Here is a 24,045-nt window from a genome sequence, read left to right as displayed (position 1 = left end):
GCCATTTAATAAAGTGCTGATTTATATAAATTCTTGTTTAAAAAATCTTCAGAGATGTAGGGTTTTAGCATGTGTGCATGTCTCTATCTGGATATGCGGAACACACAGAGCAGAGTGGATGGGAGGCAGCAATGTTTAAAGTGGCTTGCCCCCGAGAACTGTGCTATCACAGTGAGCATCACTGAGACAAATCTGCACCATCCCACCATGAACGGACTGTCTTAAGCCACTGCTGACCTCACAGCTCATTTGCATCCGGAACTAGAAAAGTGCTTACTTTATTAACGTTCATCTCACAAGCGTATTACTTAGAGATGTGGGCCTGAGACACACATATACACAAACAGACAGATATGCAGCTACCCTTTCTGCTGAGGTGAGGCACTGAGGAAGAATGCTTGTATTTCTTCATGGAAGGAAACAGACTCACCTTCACTTCTTCTTGTTTAAAGTTGTTGTTAAATATTTGCAAAACTGTTTCAAAGGAGACCGTGAGAGGCAGCATAAAATTCTCAAATTCATCCTCATCTTCACCTATAGAACAAAAGGGTCACTATGGTTTAAACTGTATGCTAATGTGTATTAGCTTCAACACTGAGTATTTCATTCAGGTTTGGAAATGGCCCTGTGAAGAGGTCAGCCTGCATTTCCACCCATGCCACAATTGGCGCTTTGGTTCAATGAATTGAATATTTTGTTTTTTCTCTGTCCTTTATATCAAATGAAACAGCAACAATACTGGCTCTAACTGAGCCATGCCTTAGGCATGTCCACCATCTTTACACCTCGAAGCCCCCGAGTTTCCCTACTTCCAAGGCTTTAAAGAAAACAGTCTTCCCCTTTTTCTCTCTTTTGGTGCCAAGACCCCAAAGGGCTCACAGACTCAAGTGCTCAGATAGTTCTAAGTTATTATTCTTTCTTATTTACATTCTTTAAAAACGTAACTTCCAGGGGCTGGAGAGATAACTAGCTCAGTATTTAAGTGCACCTGATGCTCTTACAGAGGATCTGAGTTCTGCTCCCAACACTGACATCAGACAACTAACAACTGCCTGTAACTCTAGCTCCATGGGATCCAACATCCTCAAACACACACACACACACACACACACACACACACACACACACACACACACACACACACAAATCTTTAAAGATTAACTTATCAATAAATGACAAAAGGATGGTGCCACTCATGGTTTACTTAGATTCAACTGTTCTCCATGATCCTGCTCATTACAAACAAGAATAAAAAGAGGTATTTCCCATAAATTTTTTATTAACTTATTTATTTATTAAATATTTCTGCCTCCTCCCCGCCACCGCCTCCCATTTCCCTCCCCCTCCCCCAATCAACTCCCCCTCCCTCATCAGCCCAAAGAGCAGTGAGGGTTCCCTGCCCTGTGGGAAGTCCAAGGACCTCCCATCTCCATCCAGGTCTAGTAAGATGAGCATCCAAACTGCCTAGGGTCCTACAAAGTCAGTACGTGCAGTAGGATCAAAACCCAGTGCCATTCTTCTTGACTTCTCAGCAGTCCTCATTGTCCGCTATGCTCAGCGAGTCTGGTTTTATCCCATGCTTATTCAGACCCAGTCCATCTGGCCTTGGCCAGTTCCCGATAGATCATCCCCATTGTCTCAGTATGTGGGTGCACCCCTCGCTTATAGAAAGGTAGACTATATTTTCCTTAAGAATTCTGTCAAAACAGAATCTCCACACACTAAAAATCTGCATACTATTCTTTTCAAAATTGGTTTCTCTGAAATGAGATTGGCCTCTCATTCATCCTATGCCACAGGAAACTATTTATTTGCTCACGAGCCAACAGAAAAAGCTTAGATGTTTTGCTGAAGGTGCCACTTAGAAGAGAGCTATATGGTTCAGATCTTCTGATTTCTGTGCTAATGGTGGTTTTAAAATACAGCATCTGGTAGGAAATGACCTCAGAGAAGAGACCAGTGGTCCTTAATGGTTGGTTCTTGCTCTAGAAGCAGGAGCATTACCTGGGGCTTATAAGATGCCAACTTCCAGGCTCCACTTCAGACCCACTCTACTGCGTCATAATTGCTGGGGCAGAGAACAGCAACTGTTGTAGCAGCTTTCCATACGACTCAGATGCCTGTCAACTCTAGAGAAACGGATGTATTCATCCTGGTACAGATGATGAAGTCCAAGCCCCCTCCCCCAACACATAGGTGATCAATGATGGGTCTTTTGACTCTTCTTCAGTGGCGGCTGATCTGGTTGACCCTGATCATTTTTTTTTTTATGATTCCTGATTCCTTCTCCCCTTAAGACTTACATAATTTCTCGTTAGAGTCCAACAGAATAGAGAACACAAAAAGATGACAAAAGTTAAAGAATCTATCCTGGTGTTCTAGTCATGGGTCAAGATCTTGGGTAAATAATAAGGCAGACCAATTGATAATCTCTGCTGTCATATGGCTTTGTGATCATATCATTCTTCATTCATATTCAATACCGTTTGTCACAGAAGTTATTTTCAAGGCTTGCATCTAAAGATGGCCACATCCTTCCTAAGCCTTATACAAGTGCTCTATCTCCTTTCTTTCTATTTGTTTCATGTCCCCCTGCTTTTTAAGCAGAAATTTAATAATACCATCAATACTGTAGCACGTACATATGATCGTCATTTGGTCAAGGCTCCTTGTACTGAAGGAGAGAAACTGATAATGTGTATATTAACTACTAACCTACACTGGCTACTTATCTTGGCCCCAGCTTCGGCACGCTGCTACGGTGTGGGTGCCAGTCGATGATGCAGTGCTCTGCAGTACACAGGTTCAGGAATCTGACCTTGGCCACAGATTATTTAGCCTTGGGTATCTTACTAATCACTGAATCTCAGCTTCCTCATCTACAAAATAAGGATGAAACTATCTTTAAGGTTTCTGTAGTGAATTAAATGTAGTGAAATTTCCTTGTATTTTAATAAATAAAGCTTGTTTGCTAATCAGAGATAAAAACAGCCACACTGGTCAGTCTAACAGACCAGGCAGTGGTGGTACATAACTTTAGACCCAGCAGTCACACTGGTTTGCCACAGAAGTCAGGTGGTAGTGGTGCATGCCTTTAATCCTAGCACTAGCGAGGAATATAAGCCAGGAACTACTTCTCTTTTCAGTCAGGATTTCTTATAGGTAAGAGCTCTCTAGTGGCTTGGCTACTTTGCTTTTCTGATCTTTAGGTTGAACCCTAATAGCTGTCTCTAGGTTTTTATTATTCATTTGTGTTACAATTAAATGCTAAAATACATGAAAAATAGATGTTTCATATATACCAGTGGTATATATGCACTGGTATTACAGTGTGAGCTCTGAAAACAGTGCCTTCTGTTACTAGGGAAATACTGTCTTTGAATGGAAAACATTTGTTTCAGCAAATCTCCAAAGTCCTGGGTCAGGTCAGTAAGATTAGCACTTGGAAGAAGGGGCGGGGGATCAGGATTTCAATGCTAGGCTCAGCCACTTGAAAACTTGCTATACCAAAGTTGTTTTTTTTCTTTTTCTTTAAAAAAAAATTTTGATATTAAAAAAAAAAGGCCTGGGCAGGTAGCTCGGTGGTAGAGTAGCAACATTACTCAGGCTGTATGAAAGACATGGGTTCAAACATTACCACCATAAAAGAAACACAAAAAAGACTATAGGAAAAAACAAAACCCCAATCTAGCAAATAGTAAAAGTGAACATTATCAGATCCTAGGTACATACTATACATGTACACTGAATTTAAAAACAATGTTCCTCTATGATAAAGTGTTTTCTAAAAGTGATTATTAATAAAACAGCGATAATTATCCTTGCAGGCAGAAGGAGACTGGCTTTCCAGTCTTGAGTGGATACTCCGAAACTAAGCTTCAGTCCTGGCTCTGCCACTGTTAGCTGTCTGGCATCTAAGCCTTAGTGTCCTCATTTGTAATTAAGAGATACAATATTTACTTCATAAAGTTAGCTGTGAGGATTAAATGACGAAGCATCTGTACCTCCCCTTGCTGGCACTTCATAAATGACATCCATTAGCATTTTTTTGTCTTGAGTTCAGCATGGACGTAGAGAGGTGATTATGATAATTAAATAAAAGTGCGACCACACGACTGCCTTCCCAATAAATCCCTTCCTCTGGGAATGAAGCTTCTGCAACAAAGCTTAGACTTTTCCAACGCAAAGGGATGTTTATTCACAACAAACATAAACTCAGAGCTTCTGCATTCCAACTTTGTATTCTGAGCTACATATAAAACAGTCTTCCAGATTTCATCTACTTCACGAATCACAATTCTTGAGGCCCACTCAATAGGCAGGAAACCACTCCTTGTCTTAGAAATCTGAGGTCACAGATCTTAGAAGAGAACCTGCTATTCTACTGCGCCAGACCAGCAAAATCCCTATTTGCATTTCAAAGCTTACCCTGTACTCACAGATGAGTGTAGCTTTCTCTGTTCAAAGAAGCTCCTCTTTACAGTAAATGGAGACCATTACAGAAAATCACAACTGGGCACAATGCAGAGATAACAGAGCATGGGAGCTCGGTTAAATATCTATAACAACTCCTGAACCGAAGACTTAGGAAACATGGAGGAAGAAGGGGCACAGAGATGTAAGAGCCAGAGGACCAGGGAGATTGAATCTCAGAAATAGCATATCACATCAATCATATGGCTGCCAAACAAGACCCGAGTAATGACAATATTAATAGACATGAAAATGGGGAAGGGCTCAAATTGACTAGGTCCCGTCCCTGGACAAAAAACCATAGGCAACTAACTAATAACTACTGAGACAGGGAGAATTAGCTTCTATAGGGAAGGGACCCTTCAGTGGTCAGCCCTAAGATCATTCACTCATATCCACATATGCCATGCTAAATGGGCTCAGCAGGTTCTGTGTGTATAGATTTATGTGTCTAACAATAACAGTCAAAGAAAAAAAGGCCATCAGTTTGAGAGGGAGTGGGAAGTGATACAGGAGGGTTTGAGAGAGGAGACATGAAAGGTTCTGAAAAGAAAGGAAAATGGGAAGGGATACAGTTATATTTTAATTAAATTTTAATACAAATTTTAAAAAACAAAGATTTCAGTTGGGTGACAGTGGCCGATTGCCTTTGATCCCAGCACTTGGGAGGCAGAAGCAGGTGAATCTGAGTTTGATGGCAACCTGATCTACAGAGAGAATTCCAGGACAGCCAGGGCTATGCACAGAAACCCTGTCTTGACAAACAACAAACAAACAACAAAACCCCACAGATTTCAAAATGTGAAAAACAAAAAAACAAAACACAGTTGGAATGTGAGCAGCTCTTCACAGGCCTTTCTGCCCACTGTGTCTCAAGTGACCGACTCCCTGCACCGTCATCCTGCAGCTGCTTTCCTGTTCTTACTGGAGTTACTGTGACTGGCTGGGGCCTCTTACACAGGTTATCATTTGTCTCCTTTATGACAACAGAACCTTTCTGGGGAGGAACATGATCCGCTTTGCTGACAGCTGTCTCTCCAGTATTTAGAATAGGGTCTGGATGGAGTCAGTCCTGAGTTTATTCAAAGAACATGCTCATGGCTCTTACTATATTCAACAAACTGCTGGAACTCACAATCCCATGAAATCATACAATCTCAGTTTTTACATGAGAACAGAGATGCCCAAAAGAATTATGTAGCTTGCCAAATATTTCCCGGCTGATAAGTGCCGGTGATGATCTGTTTGCTTTTAAGTTCAGATCTTAATATGAACTCCCCCAATAGCTCTGATGGAGTGGAAGGCATCAAAAGGATGGAGTGAAGTCAGTGACACAGAATCTTGAATTTGGAGTTGAAAAATCAGAAGAGAGTAAAAAACATCTTGGTGCTGGTGAGGAAAGTAGAATCCCTAGGCCAATGCCGAGAGAGGCCATCAGTAGGGTCTCCATTGCGCGTTGTGCTCTTCCCGTGTGTCTGCATGGTTATGCTTTACTGCCTTAGTTGGAAAACTGGTTACTTGCATCAGCATCCATTAAGGAGTTCCCCCACTCCTGTATTGACTACAGAGGTACCATTTGTTGGTTCTGATGCAAAAGAAGAAATATGAGCTGTCCGGTAGTTTTAAATTCAAGGATGTAGTCATATATTTACTATGTAAAATGTACATGTCAGGACCTTATGAGTAATAAGGTTGACATTTTTTCTAGTACGTCACAAAACTAATATGATTTATAGGTAAAATGCTCATTAACAAACTATCTCCAAATATGAAAGGTAAGTTATTATATTAATATACATTTTAAGTTCTCATCACTCATAAAAAGAAAAGATAATTTTTTTGGCTTTTAGGACATCACCAAACAAGTCACCTTCCTAGGTTTCTGGGGGTATGGTTGAACAGAGAAATTATTATTTTTATATGTTTCAATGATATGTTCCATATTATTTTTATGTTTTAAAGAGAACACATTTAGAATAGGGTCTTTCTTAATATGTTGGCAGCCAAATACTTGTTTTTTAGTGCATTTTATTTATTGTTGTGCACAGTTTCAAACCTTGGACACTTGTGAGATGTTAAGAGGAACATCACGAGTTTTAAGATACTCTCAGCTACATAATGAGTTTGCGGCTAGACTGGCTTCCAAGAGACCTTGCCTCAAAAATCCAAACTAAACCAACAAAACCTCCCCCAAAGCAATCAACCTTACACTAAAACAAATTTGAGGGGCAGTGAGTTTAAAATAGTTGATTCCGTGCGCACTTGTAAACAAAGCACTCCATAGGCAGAGGCAGGAGGACTTCCATGTCCAGGGAGATCTGGGTCACAGAGGAGACCCTGTCTCAATTAAACAAAACCTAAATTTTTATAGCAGCACTCTTTCATAATAGCCAAAGGTAGGAACATTTCAACTGCTTATTTAAGTCGAAGAGTAGATGAGTTATATGTATGTGTGTACACACATAGAAATATTCAACCATCAAAAGGGGAAAAGTATCAATATATGCTAAAACATGGATAAGCCTGAAAATTATTATACTAAGTTAAAGACAGACACAGAGGCTATAATTCCATTTATATTCAATGTTCACTGTAGGACAAATAGAGACAGAAAACAATTAGGTGGCTGTCAGTAGAAGGGGTGGGTTGGGGATGAGAATGCTTTGGAATTACATAATGGTGGTAGTTATACAACCTTGTAAATACTCCAAATATGATGAATACCCTTGGATTGTACATTTAAGAAAAGCCAATTTTATGGCACTACATCCTAAAAAGAAAATCACTGCCATGACAGAAAATCTGAGTCTATCCTTCTTGCCTTGAAATATATACTATACATACTCAATCTTTTGAGTTCCTCAAATTTGAATGCAGACAGTGGCTGGATCACTGGGGACTTGGTAAAGTGGGCAAGGAGAGACAAGTAACAAGTAATTACAGTAATTATAAATGATGGTAGCCAACAGCTGCGAAGTATATGCTGCACGGTAAACACTATGAAATGCTTTGGCATTTGTGATGTCAGCATGATGGATAAAATTCTAACATGGGAACATGTGAGTATTTTGAGTTATTTAATAAAGACAAACACTTTCAATCGCAGCTTTTAGGAAGCTGAGACAGGAGGACCACCATGAGCTCTAGTCCACCTTGAGCAACCTAAAAAGACCCTGTCAAAACAAATGAAGAAAAAAATTATTTAGAACTATTCAGATGAGTTCAATTGGCCCTAAGAGTCCTTAAAAGTGGGAGAGAATCATAAGGACAACACCATGAGCCCAGGCCAACTGTTCTCAGGGCTGGGGAGTGAGGGGTGGGGAAAGGACCTCTAGAAGCTGTGAAGCAGGAGGATAGACTATCTAGACCACAGCACCGCCAATACCGTAGTTCAACTCACTGAGACCCACTTTGGACATCTGCCATCTAGAACTATGAAGTAATCTTTATACTTTTTAAGTTATTAAGTTGTGACAATTTGTTATATAAGTAATAAGAATTTAACACAGTACATAAAGACTTGCCTGTAGTTTGGTAGTCCAAACTGAGGTAAATTAAGAAAAGAATAAGACAAGAGTGAGCACAGAAAATAGTCCGCTAAAGGCAAGTAGCTGTGGGTGATCCCAGCAGAACCCGTGGTCTCAGTCCTGCTAAGTCCAATGCTGTAAGATGACAGCCCTCCAGTTTTGTTTAGCAGAGGACTCAAGGAATGTGCTTGGCTAGTCCTTCAAAACGATGGAATCCGGCTCCAGTCCAGTTTCCTTGTAAACTGATTAGGAGCTCTGGCCACTCTTGAGATGACTGTGACTTCAGGCAGGGCAGGGTATTTTAGAATCGCAAGGAAGTGTCATCAGTGGGGAGAGCAGACGCAGGAAGTGTCATCAGTGGGGAGAGCAGACGCAGGAAGAGTAGTGAAACTGCCTCACTTTGAGGTCCATGGTGATTTGCTTATGACTTTCAGTAATTGTTTCTTTCTTAGTTAATATTACTAAGTAGGCATTCAGTTTGCATGGCAATCCTCTAAGTATCTCCATTTAATAGATGAGAAAACTGAGGCTCTCTGAAGTTCTAGAAAAGTACAATACTCACATTAGTTTCTAGAAGAAAAATACATTATCCAGTGCAGAGTTGCTGTTCCTTTTGTAAGAGACCTAACCTACAAGTTTCACCCCGAGCATTCTATTCCCCAGGGAGCTCTGGACTCTACCCTCAAAGCCAGGTACATTATTAAAACTGGATCTGGACTTAATGGGCTGCTTTCTGCCTACAGGGCCGGCTAATTAGTCTTAATTATCTCATTATGGATTCTAAGTATTTCCAGCTGCTTTTTACCCCCACTGCCCACTCTCCCACCCTTCTCCCACGTCTACTTTCCAAGCAGTCTCTGCCAAGTCATGGACACAGGTGAAATGGTGATGTATTCTTCACCTATGAGAACATTAGCTATTCCTTGTCAAGCCGCTCACCTGCTAAGTCTTCCTGAGAAGACTACTTTTTTCTGTTCCTTAATCCATGAGAAGAAAAACCGCTTTGTCCAATTATTAGACATAGAACACCATCTAAAATTTCATCTGAGCTTCACTGGACTAATTGTCATATTTGTCTACCCAGGAAAAATCAAAGACGTGAATGTGTTCACTTCATAGATTCCTAGAAAGTAATCTCTTGTTTTCCCCTCACTGTTTTCGAGCCAAGAATCAATCATTTGGTCCAAACACTTCAAATAAAAAAGAAAAAAAAGTTTTATTTCTTCCTGGATTGAGAAGGTGAGGGCTGAGGAATGATCTGGCGGGGGTGAGTACAGACATGAGTTCTGACGGCTACTTTGGGCAAGTCAGTGAATCTCTGAGCCTATTAACAATGGGATGATGGACTTAATGCAGACTGCTGAGAGGTTAATAGGATAAGGTACATGAAAACAGCTTACTGAATGTGAGTCTGAATTAAATATAAAGCATATTCAAAGTGACTATTTTTATATGTCAGGCACATTACAAGTGTAAGTAGTTTGCAAAATATAAATCTGTAAATAAATGTTTGCTATTTTTAATAAAGAAGGGGCAGGCAGAAGGCTGAAAAGATAAAAGAACCCACCACCAAGCTCTATAGCCTTCAGTCTCTTGAAGCACACAAGGCAGAGGAAGAAAACTGCCATTTCCAAGAGTCCTCTGATTTCCACAAGCAAGCCACCATTCCACAAGCAAGATCACATTCTCCGAATGTGTTGTGACCTTGTTGAGGTAGGCGTGGCCTATTAAAAGAAGTGGACCACCAGAGTGGGCTTTGAGGTTTCAGAAGCACACACAGATACAATGTAATACAAAGGGAAGTTCCTTTCTGTGTATCTAAAAATTGACCTCTAGCTGCTATTGGTAGAACATTCTTTCTGTGTTACACAAGTAGTTAACTTGTTACATAAAATTCCTCACCTTTAGGCCAGCAATATCTTCAAGTGCCAATTCCTGTTACAAATCATGAAAACACACGTGGTGTCAACCTCACTTCTAAAGACAGAACTGTCTTAACATCCATAAACACCATTTTTTAAAATATTGGTTTTTACAATTTAAAATACCCAAGGAATTGTACTGCTCACCCAAATCCTACTCAAATACTTCTGAATGTTCAGGGTTAGAATTTCTGCATGTATGACTTGATATGACTGTTAACACTGAACAATCCCAAGTTTATTAGTGGCAAAAACATTTGCAACTACTTTTTGGTTCTTCACAAAACAAACAGCTTACTTTTAAGTTTTTCCTACACTTCCCCATTCAGTGTTTATCAAGCTAATTTACTTCTATTTAAACAATAAGAAAGTTTTTGCTTATTCAAATATTTTGCACTGAACAGCTTGTTGGAAGTTCTCTCTTTCCTTTAGCTTATTAAGTCAACAAGTTAACTGTAAGACAACCCAGGGAGCTGTGGAGTGGTTCCCTGAAGGGGAAGCCTGCAAGCACAGAGGTCGACCACCCATTTCTTTCTACATGTGCATTTACTTGCAAGGGGACTTCCTGAACTCCTCTGCTAATTTCTGAGGACTTAAATAGCACATAGCTAACATCGTTTCCACATTGAAACATTATCATCATAATGATGAAATGATTCCAATTCTGTCCTTCATAGAAGTGAGCATTTTGTCTAGTTTATTTAAAACAGTTTGATAACATAGTACAACAGTTATTGCCAAAAACTCCCCCATTTTCATCTGAAATACAACCTGGGGCACATAGCATCTAATTAAATTCATACAAAGTGCAAATTATTGAATATAACCCAAAATGCATTTCAAAGTAAATACCAATTAATGTGACACCCAATTTCTCTCCCCTTCTAACTGCTCCAGTGTGCATGGCTTATATAAAAATATCCAATTCATTTTGTAGGATTCAATTAGAATGTTTTGTATTTCAAGCCAGGAATCACGTCCAGTTTTTCTGCAAGCAGTTTGGTTAGGCAGTTTTTTCCTACTTGATTCTTATCTCCCTGAATCAGTGCCATAAAATTTACCATTATTATTTTTTGAGAATGGTTTTCATCCTCATTATTTTTGTTTCTTTCATTTAATACATGATCTGTGCTACTCTTGAGTATAGTACTATTTTTTTCTTCCTTGTTTCTATGGGGCAGTGAACACAAAGAGAAAACTATTAATCTATACATAAGAAATCTTTGACAGCAATGGCACCCTCAATCTAGATTGTGATACAAGGCCTCAAATAATCAAAACCACGTTCAACAATATCAAGAAAAACAGAAGCAGTAACAGTGTAAAAGGGAGCAGGCACTGACTAATCCAGCACAAGAATGGCTGTGTGCAGCCAACAGTTGTAGAAGCAACGATAAAAGATCTTTCCAGGGAGACCCTGGCAGGCAGGGCTGATTCCAGCAGCCACAATAATGGATCCTTCTTGTTTGTGATCGAACAAGCACCCAGTTAAGTAACTACAGTGAGCTTGGTGTTAAAACATAAAAAAGATAAAGTCAGTACTCTGAAGAATTCCAGCTTACAATGGAAAGAATAACTCTGGTCCTTAACAAGGCAAAGAAACCCTAGTTACACCACAAATCACTGCTCGATGCTTACCTGCTCACTATTTTACAGAATCCCTGGTAAGTAGGGAAGGGGTATTTTTTTCAAACAGCATAAAGTTCCATACAGATAGTTATTTCAGTTTTAAATTTAACCTGTAACTCAGATATAACTGACTTATGTTGAGTACCTACTATGTGACGGGTACATGTCTATTATAGCCTCTTTCTGTTTCATTAAAGGTATGAAAAAAAGCACTAGAATATAACAATTACATTTTCCCCTAAACTTTGAACTGAAAAATATAAATTCATAATTTATACTGTTATGGGAAAGATATTTAAAAGAAATCTAACTTGGAAAAAAGTGAAATTCTCTTATTCAAATTATAAATGTTTACTTAAATTTTTATTGTCACAGTTTACATTAAGCAATAGTAAGTAAAAGTAAATCTGCCTTCAAAATTGCAAGTCAGGAGTGGTGGTGTACAACTTTAATCCTAGCACTCAGGAGGCAGAGACAGGAGGATCTCTGTGAATTTGAGGCCAGCCTGTTCTACATAGGAGTTCCAGGACAGCCAGGGCTGTTACACAGAGAAATCCTGTCTCAAGAAACAAAACAAAACAAAAAACTGTGCAAGGCAGAGTCCTTCTGGCACCAATATGAATATTACTTATCCAAACACCAGCCAAGTACGAAAGTGTTTTGGGATAGCCTGCACTATATTCAGACTCATATGCTCTTCTGTTGTTTACAACAGACAAGGACAAACTGTGTGTGAGGACGCCATGAAAAAGGAAATCCTGACCCTTTTCCATTATCAGGTTCTGAAGGAATAGGTGGCAAAGCCAATCTCCAGGAAATCTACATGTATTACTCTTTATCATTGGTCTCTCCATTGCTTTCACTATGAAACAAGGTCATTAAAAGAATGAGGTCTATACAGTGTTTTAAGCATTTTAATGACTGGACATATGGAAAACAAAATGCAACTTCCTTGAGACCAGGCAGGGCCCATCAGGCCTGACGAGTGTCTTGCCCTTAGTTCAGCAGTGTGTTTGCTAAATAAATGACCGTCCAGAAGAGCGAAGGGTGTAGGGCCACCTCTCTGCTCTCCACAGCAGCAGCAAGAGGCAGACTGGCCAGTGCTCAGTGTAGAAAGCTTCTACTCAGAACTCACACTAGGTTGGGTTTTGCATGCCTGGTTTATACTCTTCAAATATTTATAGACAGTTTTCTTTGCCTCCAGCTCTGGTTGTCACTTAGCCAACTTATACATACATGGTTCTTTTAATCTTTCCTTAGAAATCAATTCCACTCAGCTCCTTAATCATTCTAGCTGCATTTTCTCAACTTTTAGCTATTAGTCTTTCTGGTGACTTATTCTGCTGGAATGTATGAAAGTGATATGGCCATGAACATGGAGAGGGTTAGTTGTTTTTCCATTTGAACTATTTCAAGGTTCAATGCATTTTATGTGCAAAATAAAACTTTTATATGATCATACCTTAAAAATTCTATTTATGTTGATGCAGCAATCAATCGATATTCCCCCCCCCAAATATTATCAGTATTACATTCTCTAAGGATAACAATGTCACTATCCAAAACTTCTTGTGTCTATAGCTGACTGATCTCCCCCGGAGTGTTTCAATATAAGAAAATGCAGGAATCTAGAGTATCACAGCCACACAGAAATGTGCCCACTTCAAGATTCCAGCTACTTGTAGACATGTTTTCTAAATACAGCTTTTCAATTAAAAAAAATTAAAATTGAATAAGGATTTTTTTAAGGATTTTTTTTGAAAACAAGACTCTAACACTAAAAGTTGAGGCATCAAAGGAAGGCAAATGGGATAACATCAAACAAAAAATGCAATGATACATAATTTCATTATATTAAGAATGGCTGTCCACAAAGAGGAAAGATAATGAATGCTGAAGACAGTGCGGGCAAATGTGAACCTTTGCCCACTATTAGTAGGACAGTGAGTACGGTCGTCATGAAAACCAATCAGTGTGCAGATCACTCAAAAACTTAAGAAAGAACACAATCCACCAATTCCACTATCAGGGACTCATCCAAAGGAAAGAAACAGACAGGTCACTGCCGTGTTCACTGTAGCACTACTCAGAACAGCCAAGAAACAGAACCAAGCCGATGAACCGTGAAACGCGGGGAAAGTATGACACTTATACACAGCACGTTATATTTGGTCATCAAAAGAAATGAAATGCCATTTGTGACAACACAGATAGAACCTTATGTTAAGTGAAATAAAGAAGGTCACAAAGACTACTCCTTCATATCTGAAAGAACTTTATAAAAGTTGTAGTAACAGTGCTTACCAGAGAGAGGCTGAGGCCTGTGGAGGAGGGGAAGGGAAAGGGAAGAAGCCTACCAATAGGCATTTAGTGCAATTAGGAGTTAAGAAGTCCTGATGTGCTAATGATGCAATAATGGTGTATTGTACATTTAAAAGAGCTACATGAGGATATTATAAATGTACAAGAGATAGGTGTTTAATGCTGAGCTGGGACTGCAGCTCATTTGTAAACTGCCAGCTTACCATGCACAGGATCCTTGGATTTGACCCTCAGTACTACCAAAACCAAAATAAAACAAAAACAACAGAAATTAAGAAAACAAGGCTTATTTAACATGAACAAAACACTGAACAAGGCTTATAAATATCAAAACATTGCACTTTACCCTGGTAATATACACAATCTCCCTGGTTTTATTTATCCGTTAAAAATAAAATTCTTAAAAAAATCAGAAATAGGTATTTTTGGCATTAGAAAATACAGCAACATATAATTACATTTACCATTTTAATTAGCACATGCAAGATCTTATGCAGTCACCATTTTTGTAATGAGAGTATGTCGTGTACCCTTGAAAAAGAACATCACAGGCATAAGCTGGGAATGGAGTTCTAGCATGCATGAGACATAGGATCACCCACCCCACAATTAGATGTCACATCTCTTAAATTTTATTTATTCCCATCACTAATTGAAAGGTCACATCAAAACCAGGACATCATTTCACACTACTTCCAACTTCAATAGTTCATGGAAACGACCATCTTCAATTTTATGAGACTGCCTTTTTCAGAGCCTATGTACGAGTGAGATCAGGTAGTAGTTGGTCTGTCTGTGCCTGGCTTATTTCACTTAACACGACCCCTCAGGTTCCTCCAGACAGCTGCGAATGATTCACTTTCTTATTTGTATGGCTAAAGAGTACTCTAGTGTGTTTGACATTTTCTTTGCTCGTTGATGCGCCAGTGGATATTAGGTTGCTTCTATCTCCTGGCTTCTGTGACTGCTGCTGTAAGGAACACGTCGGTGCAGATGTCTCCTGCACACTGACTTCACTCCCTCTGGGTGTGCATCCCACTAGCAGAATTCCAAAAGCATGCTGTGGTTTTACTTTTAATTATTTAAGGCATTTCCATATGGTTTCCCACAACAGTGACAGTAATTATTTAGCATACAAAGCCCCACATTATATTTAGCTCCTTTTGATGTATTTTTCTCCACTATACACAACTGCCCTATTATCTCAGTATTGCCTTTTCACTTAAGAACATTAAACTTTATGTACTGTATTGTCTTCAGCCATCAATTTTTTTGTGCCACAGGCCACTATAATTTTATATACTATACTTTTAATTCTATTATTAGACATTCACATATTTTCTATTTTTGTCTTGAGCTTAATTGTTATTATACACAAACAGCAGCAACAATGCAGGGCTACACTGCAGTACCAGTAGAGCATTTCCTCAGAATGCACAAAGCCCTGGATTTGATTCCTAGTACCACATAAAACCAGACAGTATCTCATTACTTGGGGTTAAGACAGAAGAGGACCCGAGTAAAAGGTCATTCTCAGCTACAGAGCAGTTCAAAACCACCCCTTCCTGACACCTTCTCAAACAAAAACAAAACAAAACCACGAACTATGCCCCTGCAGACTTAGACAACGTAAGTGCTGTGGATATAGGTCAGGGTAGAGTGTTGGCCTAGCACATCAGACATTGTGGGTTTGGTTCTCAGCACTGCCTAAAATGCAGTGGACGTACACAGGCCTGTAATGTCATCCTAGCCATTCCAGAAGTAGAAGCTGAAGAATTTTCAGCTCATTCTCGACCTCAGCTTGAGGCCCACCTGCACTTCTACATTGGATCCTGTCTCAGAACAACAAAGGGAAAGACCATTCCTGTTGGGCTGGCAAGATTGCCTACTGGACAAAGTCATCAAGCAAGCCTGATTACCCAAGTTTGATCACTGGAACCCACATGGTAGAAGAACAGACTGACTCCTGAAAGTTGTCCTCTGACCCCAACTGTATGTTGTGGTACATGAGCACAAACGCATACACACAACAAATAAAATTTAACATGTGGAAAATAAAATGCAAGAAATATATCAAAACAAGGCAAATGTTCACAGGTATTCCCAAGACTGTTCCTAGACTTCCTTCCCTTGACTTTGCAGTAGTGTGGATTGAAACTTGGGTCTTGTACATATTAGACAAGTGCTTTATTGTTGAGTTGTATTCCTGACTTTTAAAAAAAATTTTGAGATAAAATTGAGGTAAAGGGAACACTTCTGCATTGCTGGTGGGAATGCAAGCTGGTACAGCCCCTTTGGATGCCAGTGTGGCAATTTCTCAGAAAATTAGGAAACAACCTTCCTCAATACCCAGTAATACCACTTTGGGTATATAGCCAAAAGGATGCTCAATCGTGCCACAAGGACATGTACTCAACTATGTTCATAGCAGCATTGTTTGTCATAGCCAGAACCTGGAAACAACCTAAATGCCCTTCTATCGAAGAATGGATGAGGAAAATATGGTACATTTACACAATGGAGTACTACACAGCAGAAAAAGTAACAACATCTTGAATTTTGCAGGAAAATGGATGGAGCTAGAAACCATCATTTTGAGTGAGGTAACCCAGACACAGAAAGGCAATTATCACATGTACTCACTCATAGGTGGTTTTTAAACATAAAGCAAAGAAAACCAGCCTAGAAATCACAATCCCAGAGAACTTAGACAACAATGAGGACACTAAGAGAGACATACATAGATCTAATCTACATGGGAAGTAGAAAAAGACAAGATCTCCTGAGTAAATTGGGAACATGAGGACCTTGGGGGAAGGTTTAAGGGGAGGGGAGAGGCAGGGAGGAAAGCAGAGAAAAATGTAGAGCTCAATAAATAGCAATAAAAAAAATTATGAGATGAGACAGGGTCTGCCAAACTGCTGATCTTGAACTCACTCTGTGGTCCAGGCAGCCCTTGAACTTGCTATCCTATCCTCCTGTCTCACCTGAACCACCATGTCCAGGTTCTAGATTAGTAATTGTAAAATTAATGGGTCAGAGGACACAAAGAAAGAAAATTCTGAGATAAAGAATCAAGGCAAATAGTACAAAGATCTGTCTTTTGGTTGCAAAGCTTAGAAATTATGAAAATGGTCAATGAAAGCAACTTGCACTAAGTGAAATGCTGGACTTAGTATTCCACTCTTTCTTTCACACCGTGTTCATCTCCTGTTAGGCACCATCAACTTACCTAGGTCAACCATCAGAAGGCGAGTGAGGGCTGTGTAGAAAGTTGTTCGGCACCTGAAGTCACTGAGACTGTAAGTATCACCAATGCCAAGAAATGGAAAGTGTTCACTCTAATGGAAGCAAAAGAGCATGGAAAGTTACTAATGTCTGACCTAACTATCCAGAAAACTTTAGTCACTAAAGAATTAAGACGTACCGTGTGGTTTTTTAGCATGAATTTCACAGCATCTATTTTCACAAGTTTTTTTAAAAGGATATAGGTAGTAATGTTAAGGAATCTGGAGAAATGTATGTAATAAATCACAAAACAAAACTAAAATGGCATTTTAGTATGTAAGAAGAATAAATATTTCTAGGATTACTCCTATAGAAATGTCTTTCATTTTGCTAAGAATCATAATCCATTATTAACTAAGGCAATTACTTTTCCATCTTATACATATTCTAGTTATGGAAAGAAAGAATGAGTCCTATAATTAAGACAAGAACCCCTCACTATTAAAGCCTTGATAGGAGAAAATTGAAACTGACCCTTTTTACATTTGGGTATAGTTGGAGAATTTCTTTTTACTTAATGCTACTTCATAATAAAATTATTATAAAGACCCATAATAGACTATCAAGAAAGAGAAAATTATTCAATTTTAAAAAACAATGAACTCAGAAATTTAAAACCAAAATCTAGTTAGAAAGATCTAGCAAAATTCATGCCATTAAGTGTTGAAAGACAGCTTAATGTAATTAATACGTCTCTGGTGTTTAAGGGAAGGACATTTCTCATGGTAGCTAGTCTTCACAAAGTGCTGTCATCTCTGCTCTGTAGATGCAGAAACAGAAGTTTAAAGAAATTAAGTTGTCCAGCTAAGACTGCACAGATATAGTTAACTTTGTTGACATTTGAATTAAGGCTTCATTCAAAGGATCATGTTTTTTTGTTTTTTTTTCTGTACCACATCAATCATCTGAACAGGCAAACTCTGAATGAGAATAAAACTGAGATCATAAACATGAATACGCAGCACGGATAACTTCTAGTCCACTTTGGGTTTTAGGGATGCGTACTTAGGATGCACCCCCTCTTCTCTTCCTACACCATATTCTTGTACTTTCTGCTATAGAACATCTTGGTTATTCTATATATTTCCTTCTGTCCTGAAGGCTACAGCAATCTTACTTGGTTCCATTCATGTCATAATGGAAACATTAGCTCCTTTCTTTTGTATAATTTCTGAACATGGAGCTTTGTAAATTTCCTATGTATGATGACACTGAAAAGCCCATTTATCATTTTAGACACGGAGTGGAAAGCATGTTGGGACACAAGACAGGAAACATAGGCTCTTGGATTGACGACATCTGGATAAGCTTACATGATACACTCAGCCTGACTGAACTTAGTTCCTCTCCAGCAGCTGAGAACAGAGTCTACGGCCAAGTGACTGCATGGGTTGTTCTGAGGATCAGGTGATGCACACATATTTACTGACTACAAACCAGGGAAAAGACAGGAGGCTGAAGAAAACTTACAAAAGGACACTAGCTATAGTGCCAATTCTTTTAACTCTAACTGGCAGAACAGTATCACTTCCAGTTGTTCAATGACCGAATGAATTAAACAAAACTAGAAAACTTTCCCAATGACAGCTGATAGTTAACATGGCTTAGATGTAAGTTTGTCCCACTGCCAGGTGCCCACTAGAGTGGCATGTTATGCGTGTGTCCCCGGACAGCACTGGCCGCCATGCATTCTCCCCGGTGCACTGCATTTCTGGCAGCACAGGACAAGATCAGTGCTGAGAAGCAGCAAGCTTTTTCTTAGACTTAAAGATGCAGATTTGACGACTTTTCAAAATCATCAATCTCTGAGCAGATGAACTGCCACTCAAACTTCACTCAGTTAAACAAGGATGGGAATCAATAAACTTAGAAATATCTTAAGTAATTACAAAAGGCAATTCTCTTAAAATTGCTAAGTTAAAAGTGACAGGGTATATGGGTAATATGAATGCTGCCATTAAGAAGAGCCTTCCTGTCAGCACTGCTAACAAACAGTAAGTCATGTTTTGACAACAGAATATTTATGGAAGTAATAAACGAACATCCACAGCAAAAACATCATCTGCAAAGACATTTCCCCAGAACCGCACCTGTGCACTTTATACCAAGGTCAGCCCCCACTGCCTCTTAATTCTCAAGAAAAATGATTAAAATTTGAAAAATGCAATAATGAGAATTCATCTCAATATTTACATTCCTTTATAGGAATTCATCTCAAAGCTAGTTAATGGTCTTGATATTTGCAATGTTAAAGGAAAAGGCAGAGGATGCATCTATAGGATCTTTTATTCTTACTCTTCTCTAGCAGACAAGCCTTCTTTGAACTTGCTCCATTTTGGGTAGGACAGGTGGCTTACGGCAGTACTAGATTAGGTTCGGAGGCCTGCAGCTCAGTGCTGAGGACAGCATGGTAATAGGAACAGCAACAGTGCTAGGACTCCTGAGCAGTAGATGGAGTTAGCACAGGCTACTCTGGGAACCTGGAGGCCGGAGCTGAGGCCATGAAGCTCTCCCTGGCTTGCTCAGCCCACTTTCTTATAGAGTCCAAGACCAGCAGCCCAGGGATGGCCCCACCCATAATGGGCTGGGCCCTCTCCTATCAATCACCAATTAAGAAAATACCCTATAGACTTGCCTATAGCCCAACTTACAGAGGCATTTTCTTCTTTCTTTCTTTCCTTCTTTTCTTTTTTCTGAGACAGGGTTTCTCTGTGTTATCTCTGGCTGTCCTGAAACTTAATCCATAGACCAGACTGGCCTCAAACTCACAGAGATTCACCTGCCTCTGCCTCGCTGAGTGCTGGGATTAAAGGCGTGCACCACCACCGTCCAGCTGGAGGCATTTTCTTGAGTTTCCCATCTGTCAAATTGACATAAAAAACTATCCAGCACGACTGACCCCTTGTCAACTTGACACACAAATACATTACCATTAAACCACTTTTCCTGTATCATTCATTCCAGAAGATCTCGTATTAAAAACCACAAATAACTTTCAAAGTTCTACAGTCTTTACACATTAAAAACTCAGTTTCTTTAAAATAGCCAAACACTTTTAAAATCCAAAGTCTTTCTATTGTAGGCTTCTGTAAAATAAAAAGGAAATAATTCCTACTTCAAGAGGGAAGAATGAGGGCATAGTCACAGTCAAATCAAAGCCAAACCAAACTCCAAAAATGTGAATGTCTCAATGTCTAATGTCTGGGCTCCTCCAAGTGGCTTGGGTTTCTTCCTTTGCTCTGCCCCTGCAGCACACGTGGCTTGAGCTGGCTCCACTCCACTGCTGCTGCTGTTCTTGGCGGTCATCCCACGGTACCAGTGTCTCCAAAATGTCAGGGTCTTCTGCTGCAACTGGGCTGCATTTTCACGAATGGGCTCTCTTCATGGTGCTGAGTCTCAGCTTCGCCATGACTCCTTCAACCCTGGGCCCTCAACTGCCACTGAGGTTGCACTTCTCCAATGGCCTGTCTTCTACTCCACGCCCCCTTCATGTCTTCAATGCCAGTACCCACCTGGGTGACTCTTACACTACCAACTTTGGCTGCCAGTACGAGGTACAACCTTGGTTACTTCTGGGACACAGCCTCTGTATGCTGACTCTCAGGAAACACTTCCAAGAAGATTTCGCCTCAACAATTCTGGTCTCTTCTTAATAAGCACTAATTTCTTAGCTCCATACAACAATCAGCATCAAGTAGACCAGCAAAGCAAACACTTCACTCTATTAGCTTCGCTGATTCTTCAGCCCCAGCTGACCAGAAGCACAGAATCTTAACTCAAAATAACAAATGGCCCCGATCAAGCCTTTACACTTTCCTCTCAAACGTCACAATTCAGGCACTGCTCAACATTCTTCTCTTCCAAGTTTCTACAGAAAGCCCACCAAGCACTGCACACTCAATAGCTTTTCCTGTATAAAGTGGTCAGCTCTGTCACAGCAGTAATACCCCACAATCCAGATACCTACCAACTTTCTTAGTTAGGGGTCCTATTGCTGTGATGAAATACCATGACAAAAAAGAAAAGGCTTATGTGGCATAAACTTTGCCAACACTGCTCATCATTGAAGGAAGTCAGGACAGAAACTCACACAGGCCAGGAACCTGGATGCAGAGGCTGATGCAGAGGCTGTGGAGGCATGCTGATCACTAGTTTGCTCCCCATGGCTTGCTCAGCCTGCTTTCTTAGAGAACCCAGGACCACCAGCCCATGGATGGCACCACCCACAATGGGCTGGGTGCTCCCCCACCAATCCCCAACTAAGAAAATGCCCTATAGGCTTGTCTACTGATCTTAGAAAAGTATTTTCTTAACTGAGATTCCCTTCTCTCAAATGGCTTTAGCTAGTATCAGGTTGAGATAAAATTAACCAGCACAAGTATTTTATCAAACCTAAAATGTCACCAATTGTAAAAATAAGAAAACCATTGTTTTATGCACTATTTGAAAGAAAAGGTACGTCTATGTTCACTTTCTGTTACATGTCTAAGTGTTCTGTCTGCACGATATAAATGTGCTACGTGTGTGCAGTGACTTGTCCATCAGTTACAGACAGGTGTGAGCTGCCATGTGTGTGCTGGAGACCGGACCTGGGTCCTCTGCAAGATCAGCAAGTGCTATTAATTAATCCCGGAGCCACCTCACTAGCCCCCCAAAAAGTGATTATAAATAAAAAGAACAAAGTTGTATCTTGCAAAACAGTGTTAACGTGAAAAAAAAATAGTCTCAGAATTGAATAGCGTAACCTATATTCACTAGTGTATCAGGGTAGGAAACAACAGGATTTAGGCAGGTCTCTTAGGGCCACATATGTTCAGTGTTTATAGACAATTTAGATCTTGAAAACAGGCCTGGGGGGAAGTCCATGGATAAGAACACTATATGTCAGGAATATGAATTAATTTCTGAAGGAAGCCTATGCTCATGAACCTCAAACCAGGTATCAAAGTGACCAGGTTTTCTTCTCAAGCAAGGAATGGGAGTTAAACTTCAGTCACTCAGTAGGAGAGGAGACAATATGTTCTAAAAGCTTTAATCTCTATCACTTTAAATCCAGTAGAGAACAGGACTAATGCATAGTAAACAAAGTTACACTCATACCTAAGATGTTGTCATAAGAACACCGAGTTTAAGAACATTAAGAAATGTGTCTGAGGCTAGCCTGGTCTACAGAGCAAGTTCCAGGATAACCAGGGCTACACACAGACAAACCCTGTCTCAAAAACCCAAAGGGGAGGGGAAAGAAAAAAAGAACATTAAGAAGAGTCAAAGATGATGAGAAAAAAACGAAGAGAATTAACTGTTCAATAAGCACTAAACGATTAAGGATTACAACTATCTTGATATTGCTTTCCTAAGTTTTAATGAAAAACCAAAAATCTGAGTTTAACCATCCTGTCAAAGGAGAGGAATGACATTTTTGGTGATTCAGTGAGGGACAAGGAAGAGGTCAGGTGGAAAGAAAAATGAATGTCCTGATCCCAGGGTAAAGTATAAATCACTGTTGAGTGGGCGTAGGGAACTCGGTAAGTCAGGTGCCGTTAAAAGCCGCGAACGCAATCATTGATGCAATTTTATCTGAGAAGCAAGTGGAAATGATTCCAGACTTTGGGAAGACAAATAATCAGATCCAAATAATATCTGTGGAACATGATCTTTTGAAGATGGAATATAAAGTGGTGAAGGCCTGAATGAGGTATGCAAGAGTAGAGATGGCTCCCATATTCAACTTGTACAAAGCTATCAGACAGAGGAACTAAGACGATGGCTTTCCTCACGCTGGATAGACAAAGAAAATAATAACACTCGATGAGCGATGTTAATAAAAGTATGCTTGAGGGATGCATGTGAAAACTCACTTTATTTAACATTCTCTCATACCATTTGGAGAGAGGATTATTCAGGGAAAGAAAACAATGCATTAAACTTAGTACTTTCACAAAGGAACAATTACTATTCCCTATTTCTAAATATTTCCTGTAACACAGTTTTATTTCCATGTTTTACTTTACTTGTTTTATTCTGTACTTTTGTTTCATCTCTCATCCTGTATTCTCTCCTGACTCCCATCTCGTTCATGAATCACACCTCACTGGTAGTAATATCTACTATGCATAGTACCGTAATTTAAAAAATATTATATTTAATATAGCATGTTAGCTTTATCTAATAAAAATGTCTCCTTAAAAGTAGTTATATCATGGACTGAAGAAATGGCTCAGTGGTTAAGAGAGTTTGCAGTATAATCATGAAGACCAGAGTGCAGATTCCAAAATGCATCTAAAAGCTGGGGGTAGCCTTGAGCACACTTGTAACTCTAGCATCGAAGTGGTGAAGACAGCAGGGCCATTGGCAATAGCTGACTGCTACCCTAGTTGAAAACCTAGCACACACTTCATATATACATGCACATGTACACTCAATACATACACAAAAATTCAGTTGTATCACTGTCATATGCCCACATTATTTTTAACATATACATTTCCAGAAATTGTATATAATTTGAGTTAGATTAAAAAATGTTTTATGTTGGTAAAACAGTTGATTATGGGCTCTTGAAATATGAAAAGAGGTCTAATATCAGGGTAATTCTGTTAGAATTGAGAGCTCTGAAAGCAAGGTCTGTAATCTGCTCCTTTGTCCTGCACTTGGCAAACGACTACTATTAGCAGAATTGATAGAGAACAAGAAGCTATTGATGCGGGATGGCCTCCTGTATATGTGTTGCTTTTATTGGCTGATGAATAAAGCTGTTTTGGCCAATGGCTTAGCAGAGTGAAGCCAGGTGGGAAATCTGAACAGGGATAAGAGAGAGCAGTCCTGCCACATGACCATGACATCACCTCATTTTCTACATGTCTGGTTTCCTTGGCAGCTGCCTG

General features: G+C 39.6%; 1 protein-coding gene across 5 annotated transcripts in view; it reads right to left on the bottom strand.

Annotated features, from left to right (window-relative positions):
• The window catches only part of Ranbp17 (RAN binding protein 17), a 335,330-nt gene that overhangs the window by 84,853 nt on the left and 226,432 nt on the right, over nt 1-24,045 (bottom strand). For all 5 annotated transcript variants that reach the window (XM_075941352.1, XM_075941353.1, XM_075941350.1 and 2 more), the window contains 3 exons: nt 17,301-17,364; nt 17,106-17,214; nt 431-534 (listed from right to left, as the gene is read on the bottom strand). In XM_075941352.1, the coding sequence (XP_075797467.1) occupies nt 431-534; nt 17,106-17,214; nt 17,301-17,364 (277 nt within the window). The remainder of the gene's footprint in view (nt 1-430; nt 535-17,105; nt 17,215-17,300; nt 17,365-24,045) is intronic.

Source organism: Microtus pennsylvanicus, chromosome 11, assembly GCF_037038515.1.
Source record: "Microtus pennsylvanicus isolate mMicPen1 chromosome 11, mMicPen1.hap1, whole genome shotgun sequence".
NCBI classification, from domain to species: Eukaryota; Metazoa; Chordata; class Mammalia; order Rodentia; family Cricetidae; genus Microtus; species Microtus pennsylvanicus.
Note: the sequence above shows the minus strand (reverse complement) of the source record. Positions and strands in the feature narration are given on the sequence as shown.